At 36.3% G+C, this 10,457-nt stretch overlaps 2 protein-coding genes across 3 annotated transcripts in view; one reads left to right on the top strand and one right to left on the bottom strand.

Moving 5' to 3' along the window:
- The window catches only part of LOC113233440 (protein kinase C-binding protein 1-like), a 30,960-nt gene extending 26,016 nt beyond the window's left edge, over positions 1 to 4,944 (top strand). For both annotated transcript variants that reach the window (XM_026468577.1, XM_026468576.1), the window contains exon 21: positions 2,863 to 4,944. In XM_026468577.1, the coding sequence (XP_026324362.1) occupies positions 2,863 to 2,997 (135 nt within the window). In that variant the 3' untranslated portion in view covers positions 2,998 to 4,944. The remainder of the gene's footprint in view (positions 1 to 2,862) is intronic.
- Positions 1 to 8,688, bottom strand: part of LOC113233441 (ribonuclease H1) — a 12,766-nt gene extending 4,078 nt beyond the window's left edge. Inside the window, exons 1-2 of the mRNA XM_026468579.1 lie at positions 7,818 to 8,688; positions 7,558 to 7,744 (exon numbers count right to left, since the gene is read on the bottom strand). Of these exons, the coding sequence (XP_026324364.1) occupies positions 7,558 to 7,744; positions 7,818 to 8,640 (1,010 nt within the window). The 5' untranslated portion in view covers positions 8,641 to 8,688. The remainder of the gene's footprint in view (positions 1 to 7,557; positions 7,745 to 7,817) is intronic.
- Positions 8,689 to 10,457: the final 1,769 nt, after the last annotated feature.

Genomic DNA, 10,457 nt, shown 5'->3' with positions numbered 1-10,457 from the left:
TATATATTAGTCGACCGTCACTTGCCGAAGGCGATAGTCTGTAACTTCGGAGTTAAATTTTAAGCCAATAGATCTCTTTGTGAGAGAGTTCGTCTAGGGAAGTACTGCCACCTTATCTATTTCTGCCGCCAAGCAGTAATGTCAGCATTACTGTGTTCCGGACTTCAAAACCGGAGTTTTGAAGGGTCCTTACCCTGGGCTGGTGAAATTACAGGCACATGAACTTGTCAATTTGTCTCAAGGTGAGGGGCGCAGTGGCAGTGCCCCGTAGATCTTTGCGATTTAAAGCTCTGAGTGGCACTGCAACTGTTATGGACAGGTGTGTAGCTTACCATCAGGCGCACGACTTGTCCGTCCCGTCACTTGATATTATAAAAAAAAAGTAACTGTAGTCGTCAAACAACTCAATTGTTTACACAGGGTAGGCTGCCGCCTTAAGCGCGACATAAGCATAAAGTCAAAGTCAATAATCTTTATTTCATGGATAAGCAAATTACACTTGAAATCTACTGCTTAATCGTAAGGCAGATTGTCCCGCGAAGAATGAGCAAGAAATTCTAGGGGTTGCTCTTTGTAAATAAACATTAATTGTACTTTCGACTCTGGAGAGGTAAAACGTCTAACATGCATTTGGACCATGAACTTCATAGTCCAGCAGTTAGACGAATTATAATAATGGGCCGATGATTATTTAAATGAAATAGGTTTGACCATTTATTGCATAAGCGTGACCAAATTCTGTCTATAGTCGATAGAATATTTATCGACTGCAATCACTAGCTGCACGACGATAAGGCGCGACTTGCGCAAGAGCGACATAAAGCACGAAGTCTCTACGCGAGAATAGCAGTATCTCGCGCTTTATGACGCTCTCACGCTAGTTGCGCCCTGTCGTGCTAGACCTGCTGCTTGTAAGCGGGCAACACTTTTGCGCAATTAAGCGTGACGAACGTCATTTTTTGAGTTGTGAGTTGCGTTTTTTGAGTTCCGCAGTTTGCGCTCGACCGAAATTCTATTGGAGCCTCAGACGAACGTATTTTATTCAGTTGCTTTTTAAGCGTTTATAGCAAAGTGACCTCTTACCTCACCCCTACCTCCACCCGCGCCAATCCGACGCATGATGTGACTGAAAGTCAGTCGTCAGATAACTCATTTTACGTCGTCGTGTGAAACAAACCGTACTTTTATATGAAACCGAATGCAGCGCAAACTACGCAACTTAGCTCACAAAATTACGCTCGTCTGGCCTCACACTAACTGTCATTTTACTCCATCATCAAAAAAGACAGGCAGTAGCGTTTTCGACGTCTGAAAGTTTTCGTATTTTTTTAATTGCGTACAATGCAGAACTGGGCCTGGACTTACTTATTTGTGCCCCCCCCCCCCCCCATTACTATTTTGCATCTAAAGTTATACCTCAAATAATCATTTCTTCCATAGGTAAAATTTTACACTTGAAAACGTCATTTTTTAAGCTACTGCTCGTTCACTACGCTGACCTCCCTGAGAAGATCGAGCAAGAATCTCTAGGGATTGCTCTTTCAAATAAACTTAAATGCTATAGAATACATTTTGAATCATATTTGTGTGGAATCTAGACTCACGTTGTCTTTCCGTACATCTTTATCTAACACGAAGTCTACAATTTTGTAACATGATTTTTCAATTAAAATACTTTTAATGTAGGTAAGTTTTAAACTTAGAAAATGGTAAACTTAATATATGTTCCGAAATCTTATTGTAAAAACGTATGCAGTTCCCCATAAAATAATCGTTTACCTTAGTTAAACGAAAACGTGGTACTATGAGTTTGGATGTTTCTTAACGAAGTTATGTATGTATATATATTTACGGGTATATAAAATATTTGAGTAAACACAGTCATGATACCAGTCTCCCTAAACTTTTCTCTGAGAGAAATCCGAGAACCTAAACGGTACACAGAACGAATCGCTCGTTTTTGCAACTCAAATATGGTTTGTATATCTGCCGCTTTACACCACATGAGAATCCCGTAGGACATTATACTATGGAAGTAACTAAACTAGTCTAGCAGTAGCAACATTGGTAAGTTCACGTATTCTACGGACTGCGTATGCAACAGAGCTCAATCTGCTGGCCAAGGAAGATATATGTGGAAACCATAGGAGTTTACTGTCTAAGGTCACTCCCAAAAAGACAGGTTTAAACAAGGTCTAACTTTTCTCCATTTATTTTTATTATTGGGCTAGTCGATTATACATTAGGTATTCAAATTTAACACACTTTGTCTTCTTGGCATAGAGCAATAAATTGTTAATATTAAACCAATATACTACCTTTGAAAGGGTACCATTAATATTGTCATAGTTAACGTCATGTTCGTCCGTTTTAAAAATCAAGGATGTGTCAGCAAACAATACTATTTCGCAAAGATCCTTAACAAAGAATGGTAGATCATTAATATAAATGAGAAATAAGAAAGGTCCAATTATTGAGCCTTGCGGAATACCCATTTTTGCCGGAGAACCCAAAGAAGTCACTCCATTTAGTTATGACGAGACAAGTTCCGACGCTTTGCCACTTACTCCGTAGTATTCCAGCTTCCTAATAAAAGTAAGAGTACCTAAAAATACACACTGTATCTACAAGGTTCAACTTCACACACGTTAGCAAAACGCGCGTCTAACGCTTGACATTTGGCCCGGTCTTAAATTTGTGATAGTTACATAGATAAATTTGAGTCGAAAATATTGAAGGACAACATTGACTTACAAAAAGTCAATGAAGGACAAACAATAAGATGACAAGTGATTTTGTTTTATAAATTTTGTGTCCGTTATAAATCCTTCGCTTTAATTAACATACGTTTGTCTTTTACAGTTAGGAGAGGAAAGTTCAAAGAAGGTAGTAACATCAGGAGGATACCTTATAGTCGGAGCTTCTAACAGTGCATCAAGCTCAACAACTATTGTCAACCCCCCGCGCCGGTCCAACGCTATTCAATACATTTCCTGAATAGCGCATGGGTGCTCTCAAAGTGAGAACACTGAACCGCCAAATGACGTTAAAGATACATGTAAAAACCCCAAGGGGGTATTAGTCTGGGGTTATTTACCATAGCGTCGACTATTATCGTTTTCTTCATCGAGTGAGATCTTTAGTTGTATTTACAACATGGATGGAAGGATGAATTGCAATGTTTAGTTAATCGGTCTCTGTGGCAGCAAACTTTCCTTTATGGCCGTACAGATCAACCAATTGATATGCTACGTTGAAAATCAGTTATCATGGTTCACCACAACTCGTATTCCGTAAGTTTATACTCGTATCCGGTAAATAGATCAATTAGTAGACCGCCTAAGGGTCCCCTCAAATTGCCGCAACCAGGCGGTGCGACTGCGATGCATTAAAATGAACCATGCACCATAAACTTTATGAATACAGAAGTTACAGAATAAGTATACGATGCTTTTAATGTAAAAAGAGTGAAGTCGCACAGCGCCGTGGGTCGCCGCCCGGCGCATCCTGTCATCACCACGGGGCATGCAAAGTGTAACTTAGCATCTGAAGAATAAGATATACCTTTAGACGTAGCAATGCAATATAGAGCTTCGTTTTTTATCAATAAAGCTATTTGTTGTATTTACACGGAAGAAAACAAAAGAGCTAAAGCGTCGGCACCTCTTGTCTTCGAAAGCTTTACTCTTATAATCTTTTACTTTCAACGAAATAATAGTAGCTTTATCCTAAATAAATTAAATATTTCTTTGAATGCAAAATAACGAAAAGAGTAAAGCCGTTCAGCAGCTGCCTGCCTTGCAAAGAAATATTACTAACCTTATTCTTTTATTATTAATCTTATACTTACGCATCTAAGTTGCACTTTACATTGCCCGTAGCAGCACAAGCTGCCGACGATCGATGCGATACCCTTTTGTTATTTTATATTCAAAGAATTGTATACTTCATTTCGTAAAGTTATTACGTTACGTTAGTTATTGTAAGGTGATCGAAGCCGCCGCCGCCCGGGAGGCGCCGCTTGTTGTATCTTCTTTTTTATTTAAAGAAATATAAACCTTGTAGAATATCAATTTTATGTTGCATTGCTCATTTTAATGGATCGTCTCCTAGCTGTGATCTTTATAGGCAAATGGTAGCCTGGTGGCTCTGATATTCTCTCTCCCGCTTTGTGTTGCCAATTAAACCACTGTTTCTATTAATTACCTGTCAAATTTAACAAAGAGCCTACGAAGGGTTTTAGAATGTAAATCTAGTCTACGGACTAGTTGATTATGTGCGAGCAATTGTTTGTCGCTACGAATAGTGCTTGTTCGACAGTGGGTATGTCTCGAATACAAATTACCCTAATGGTAAGACTAGTTATACGTAACCTGAATACTTGTAAATAATTTAGATTATGTATGTGAATATTTGGCATATATCTAATGTTAGACTGGTTCCTTAAAAAAACTTGTGTAGCAGTTCGAAAAAGTTTCTGCTAAATGTGTCTGTTTCTGATAACCATCGTTCGTTGTATTTTGTATGTAATTTATTAACTGTTCCGATTGATGCCCTAAGTGGGAACCCGTATATGTTTTCTTCAACTTCAACTTTTGTATAGGTTCATTATAATAGATTATTAGAGAATGAAATAATTTTCAGTTAGTGACTAAAACAATGAAACTTGAAGAACTGCTCAATGTTAGTTATAAAGTAAATTTTACGAGGCATGTGTAATTTGCAGCTGGATCTCATGTGGTTTTTGGGAAATGGAGAATGGCAATTTGGTTTGTTTCGGAAGGGTTCTATATTATTTAATTGTCTTTAAATGCTTTACACATTCAAGGGTAACCCCTACATATTGCAGTAATTATCGAGTCATTTCACGTGACAACGGAACTTTCATTAGACTTCGGAGATCAATCTCATCATTGAAATCATTGGATATTGTGTCACGATTAGCTTTATTTGTACACGTCAACAACGACGTCTAAAATGCAATTTATTATTCTTTAAAATTTTTTTGTAAATATTGTAAAGAATTAATTTTACATATTCTTTCGGTTTTAATTAAGAAGGTAACCAATTATTTTCTTACTTTTAAAACTACATTGTTAAAAAAAATATCTTTTTTGTATATTTGTACTACACACGTATCTACCGAAATCGTAGAAGTTGTAGCTAAAATACCTTTGATTGTGAAGTTCAGTTGGTGATTTTGATGTACGGTTATGTTAAATTTTAAACCAAATAAATTAAGCCTTGAATTAAGGTATGTGGTGATTTGTCATAACATGCTCAATGTAGTGCTTATAAAATGTTCTGAGCATCCAATGACCCTGTCGTATATTTTAAGATATTTTTAAGACTGCTAATTTTAGTTACATGAACTGCATGTGTTTAGGTGAACTTCACGACTAATGAGTATTACTGAAGTAAGCAATACTAATTATTGAAATAGTTGTATTCTTTTCCATTGTTCATTTTCTTCAAATAGTGCCAGAGGTATTTTCTGTACAACTTACTTTATTTATCTGGGAAGACAAAATTAACATTTAAAAGTTTGAATTTCGTATAACAGATATAACAACATCCTTGTAGTAGAATATAGGAAACTCAGATAGTATTTTAAGAAGTTATTTTTCGTACCATTGTGATTTGTAGTCATTTGACTGTGACATGTAACTAGTATTAAGGATGTAAATAGCGCCAACTTTTTATCGCCACTGTTAAAATGCTTTTAGTACAATAAGGTACGAAATATTTTAGTTTCAATAAAAACAACATTTCGAAGCTATTTCTTGTTTTATTATCATCTATTAAGCGAACAAAGCGTTATTACGTGTTCTTTGGGACGGTGTGACCTCCTTACACCGTAATCTCACCTTTTTGTTTTGCCTCTCTCCGCTTGTATCCTATCATTTTATTTATTTTACATGTATTTAAGTTTTAAACTTGAATTGTTCCAACTTCCTTCACTTTCTCATTTTGTTTCGTACCACAGTCACTCCCAGCTCGACCGCCACAACAGTCGAAGCTGTTTCAAATTCCATCGCGAATAATCGCTAATTTTGGTTCTTTACTGTTTACAATCATTAAATAAGCTAAATCATGTGTAATAATTATAAGTCTACAGCCTTCGTGTACTTATATCTGTAATTCAGTTACTCGGCCCATTTAGGGGTAAGTGCCTAAATAATAAAGTGTAGGGAGTGTTTTATACTGTTGTACCCATTGACTTACAATTATATGGACGTCGGGTCCGCGCTAAAAAGTGTCCGCACTTGTAAGGCGCTAAAATCGTATACAGAGCGCCAAACTCCGCTTTAGTCTTCATTTGTTCGACTGACAGCGCGATACTGCGATGACATTACAATTTAAATTTCGAATAGGTTGACTTGGGACATTTTTTTCGTGGTTTTTGTATTAGACCCGTCGTCCATTTATTTGTAAGTCAATGGTTGTACCTGTTTTTTTACATTTACCTTTTTATTGTTACAGCCCTGTCTTTAAACTTTACTTCTTTAATAAATTTTGTGGACCGGAAGTTTCCCGTTTCATTGCCGTGAACCTGTTCACGGCAATGAAATGGCTAGTTAGGATTACAACCCTTTCCACTGGCGCCCGAACAGGGACAGGGTTGTAGCGGGGTTAGCGATTATTCGCGATGGAATTTGAAACAGCTCCGACTGTTGTGGCGGTCGAGCTGGGAGTGACTGTGGTACGAAAACAAAATGAGAAAATGAAGGAAGATGGAACAATTTAAATTTAAATACATGTAAAATAAAAAAATGATAGGATACAAGCGGAGACAGGCGAAACAAAAAGGTGAGATGACGGTGTAAGGAGGTCACACCGTCACAACTTGATATGGCTCAGCAAGCAGTTTGTGTAAAACAGCAAAAAGTTTGTTTCTTAAGAAAAATACCAAATTCAATAATCAATTATTTATTAATCAAATTTTGGCACATGTACCTACATGGATTTTTCTATTTAACATTTCTTCATAATAATCATATCAATATTATTTAGACATATTTAAAAATATTATTTAAGTTATAAAAGTGCCTTTTATTCTGTTTATTGATCTTTCATTGATTTTATACAACTTCTTTTAAAATTTCAATTTAAAAAACTTTTTAAAAACAATGATGTTTTTTACTAAAATATTAATGTGGTATCAGTAAATCTGGTGTTTTATTTAAAGCAATATGAAAATATAATTTGATTGAGCTTACAAGTATTGTTACAAATACATGATGTTTTTGGGGTACACTGTTTTATTTTGTGTGCAATTATCAAGTGCTGTGGTTCTCAATGTCGAAGAATAGATTCGGAAATAAGGATGTTCGAGTGTGCACAAGTACAACACCCTGATTAAATGGTGAACACTAAATCTACTATTTTGCAACTTGAACCTACGAAATCACTTTTATACCTTATAATAATTACTTGATTAGTAGATGATAATGTACAGAAACTTGGATAAAAATGGTGCCAAACTACATTAATTTCTGAAAATAGGAACATAAGGCAAATTTAACTAAGTAACAAAAATAATAACAAAATAATTACTTCTTATACATAGCTGCCCCTGCCTTAGCCAACTGGTCAGCCATTTCATTGCCGTGTATGCCTCTATGGGCCTCCACATAGTTCCATTTTATTTGGAGCTTATGCTGCAAGCTATCTAGCTCTTTGAAATCTTTTTCGTTCTTCACTGGCTCTCCTGATGCAAGTTTCCATCCCTTTCGTTTCCAACCTGCAAAAAACTTTGGTAAGTATAATTTGTGAATGTCATATATTTTCAAATCTTGACATAAAATCATGGTTACCCGGCATCCATTTGGTCACAGAATTGATGAGAAACTGCGAGTCAGTATTGATGGCCAATTTTGTAACACCATTGTCTAGGGCCTGTTTTATAGCTTGTGTAGCTGCCTGTATCTCTCCACAGTTGTTTGTAGGTCTACCAGAGACTGGCTCACAAACATTTAAAGAGTGACCATCACCCCAATATACGCCAAGGCCAGCTCTGGCGCCTTGACGACCGTTTGAAGAACATGCTCCATCTGTGTATACTTCCACAAATCCATCACTATCCTTAATAAAAGTATTATTACTAGATCTGTGGCTCTTGGGCTGAGGGGGCTCTATTAATATTGTTTTACGCGGCTCCGAACTTGAAGACGACTTTGGACCCTTTACCACAATCTTATTCACAGCCTTGTTAAAGCTATTCAACCTTTTCTCTATATCATCTAGTTGTTTTGTTACAATATTAGTTACAAGCTGTACTTCATCCGAGTCGCTTTCTTCACTGTCACTTGTATCGTACCTAGAGCGTTTTGAATTACTTGAATAACTACGGTTATTTCGAGTTTTGTTTTGTTTTGATAATGATGCAGTAGAATAATTCCTTTTTAGGTTACTATTAGATTGTTTTAGTTGTGAAGGGAACTGCGGTGATTTGTTGTAGTAATTGTTTTCACGGTTGCTATCTGTCCCGCCTTCGTGACTGATGAAATTCTGGGCGGTTTGTGGAGAATCAAACTTTTTGTACCTGGCGCCAGAAAATCCTTTCACTTGAGCTTCACATTCAGCCCAGCTGTTGTAAATACCAACCGTTCGTCCTCTTGCCACGGCATAATAAGGCATTTTCTTAAACTTTACAAAATCACTAACAACTGCTAAACGACAATCCAAAGAAATCTGCTGGAAACACGTTAATAATACCCTCAATGTCATTTAAAGTAGGAATGGGTTTTACAAATCGTATAATCGTATATATTTTCTTTTTATTAATAATTTTGGCTTGGATACAAGTTCTTTGAGCCATGTCTTCGTTTAATTATGTTTCTATAAATATGGCCGCCACAAAGAGGATAGGCAATTTGAGGTGGCGTGCTTGGATTTACTCGGGATTCCTTAGAACGGGCCGATACGGGTATTTTAGTTCGAGATTCGTATAATTTAGCGTTTTAATCTTCGATTAAGGCACAATAGCACTATCCTATTCCACTTTAAACTAGCTTTCACAAAATAATTGAAAGTCAGAATAAAAACGACACTTTTCCCTCCAAAAGGCCCAGAGCGAATCCACAAATCGTATTTAGTTATTGAACCTATATAATGTGCCAATATCGAATATCCGACATCGTCTATCTTAGAAACTATATATCGATATTGCTGCGCATTGCGTATTTTATAGCGATTCCAAATCAAGCCGAGCGATTACCAAGTGGATACCAACACAAAATCATATATTTTCCAAGCTATATACCGATATTGCTTCGTATCAAATATTCACTGAGTGGATATTAACGCGAAACCATTTTTCGCCTTCGAAACTGTATATTAACATTGACCCGCATTGCTCTTGTGAAACTATATCCAATAATATATAGTTTCGAAATCTGATTCCGAATATCAGTAACGGCAATGTATGAACGCAGCGCGCACGAGGGCTGTATCCATGAATATATAGTTTCAGAAAATATATAGTTTCGAAATCCGATTTCGAACATTGATATATAGTTTCGATACGATATTCAGAAAAAGCTATATTACCCATTCCTAATTCCTAATTTGAAGAAACAAAAATATTTTGGATGTGCGTAGACAAATTACACACGGCAATAACGTCTATTTGTCAGTAACGAATTATACGATTTTTCAATAACTGTTGTAAATTGTCCGCTATTTTATAGTTTTGCACATTGCCTTGGACTTCCATCCTCTAAGCCTATTGCATACTTGCTTGTTCGCGAGATGCAATTGCAACAGCAGAATAGCAATATAACAACAGCAGTTTAGACAGTTGTTCGGTAATTAGGTATACATTGCATGATAATAACATGCATGACATTATCTGCTATTGTATGTTATGACAGGCACACCCCGTACACTCCATAGAACGGTCGAAAGTTATTTAGCTACTACTACATACAGCAAGGAGCTATCTCGCGCTATCTGCACACGCGCAAATGTGTGCGTAAAGTGGCAGGGTTACCCATCACTTGCTCGTAGAGGTGGGCGTTTAAACAAAAAGCACTTAAAAAGTCTGCTTTTTAAAATAACGCTTTTCATTTTAGGCGTAAGCGTTGGTCTATGCGCTTAAACGTTTTTCTAAACGACTTTTTAAGCGTCAAACTAAAAAGCGTGTGAAAAGCGCTTTTACAAGCACGCTTTTTAAACATACGTTTTAACGTTAAAAAAATCAGCAGTTTTTTTCCATTTCAACGGTTAACAAGTACAAAGTTAAACAACTTATGTTTTTGAACGCTTTTAAACGCCAATGAACAAAATGTTAATATAAAAATGTTATATCATAAATAAAAATATAACTCGTTTTTTACAAAAAAACTTACCTTAAAACCTTTAAGTGGTCTACTTTTGCTTTTCGCTATCAACACAACGTTGCTAGCTTTTTTTAACGTAAAAGTCTTTGCGCTTAAACGTTTTATAAACGATTT

The sequence above is a fragment of the Hyposmocoma kahamanoa genome, unplaced genomic scaffold (assembly GCF_003589595.1).
Source record: "Hyposmocoma kahamanoa isolate Upper Pololo Valley unplaced genomic scaffold, ASM358959v1 78, whole genome shotgun sequence".
In the NCBI taxonomy this organism is placed as follows: domain Eukaryota; kingdom Metazoa; phylum Arthropoda; class Insecta; order Lepidoptera; family Cosmopterigidae; genus Hyposmocoma; species Hyposmocoma kahamanoa.
This window is presented reverse-complemented; position numbering and strand designations above follow the sequence as displayed.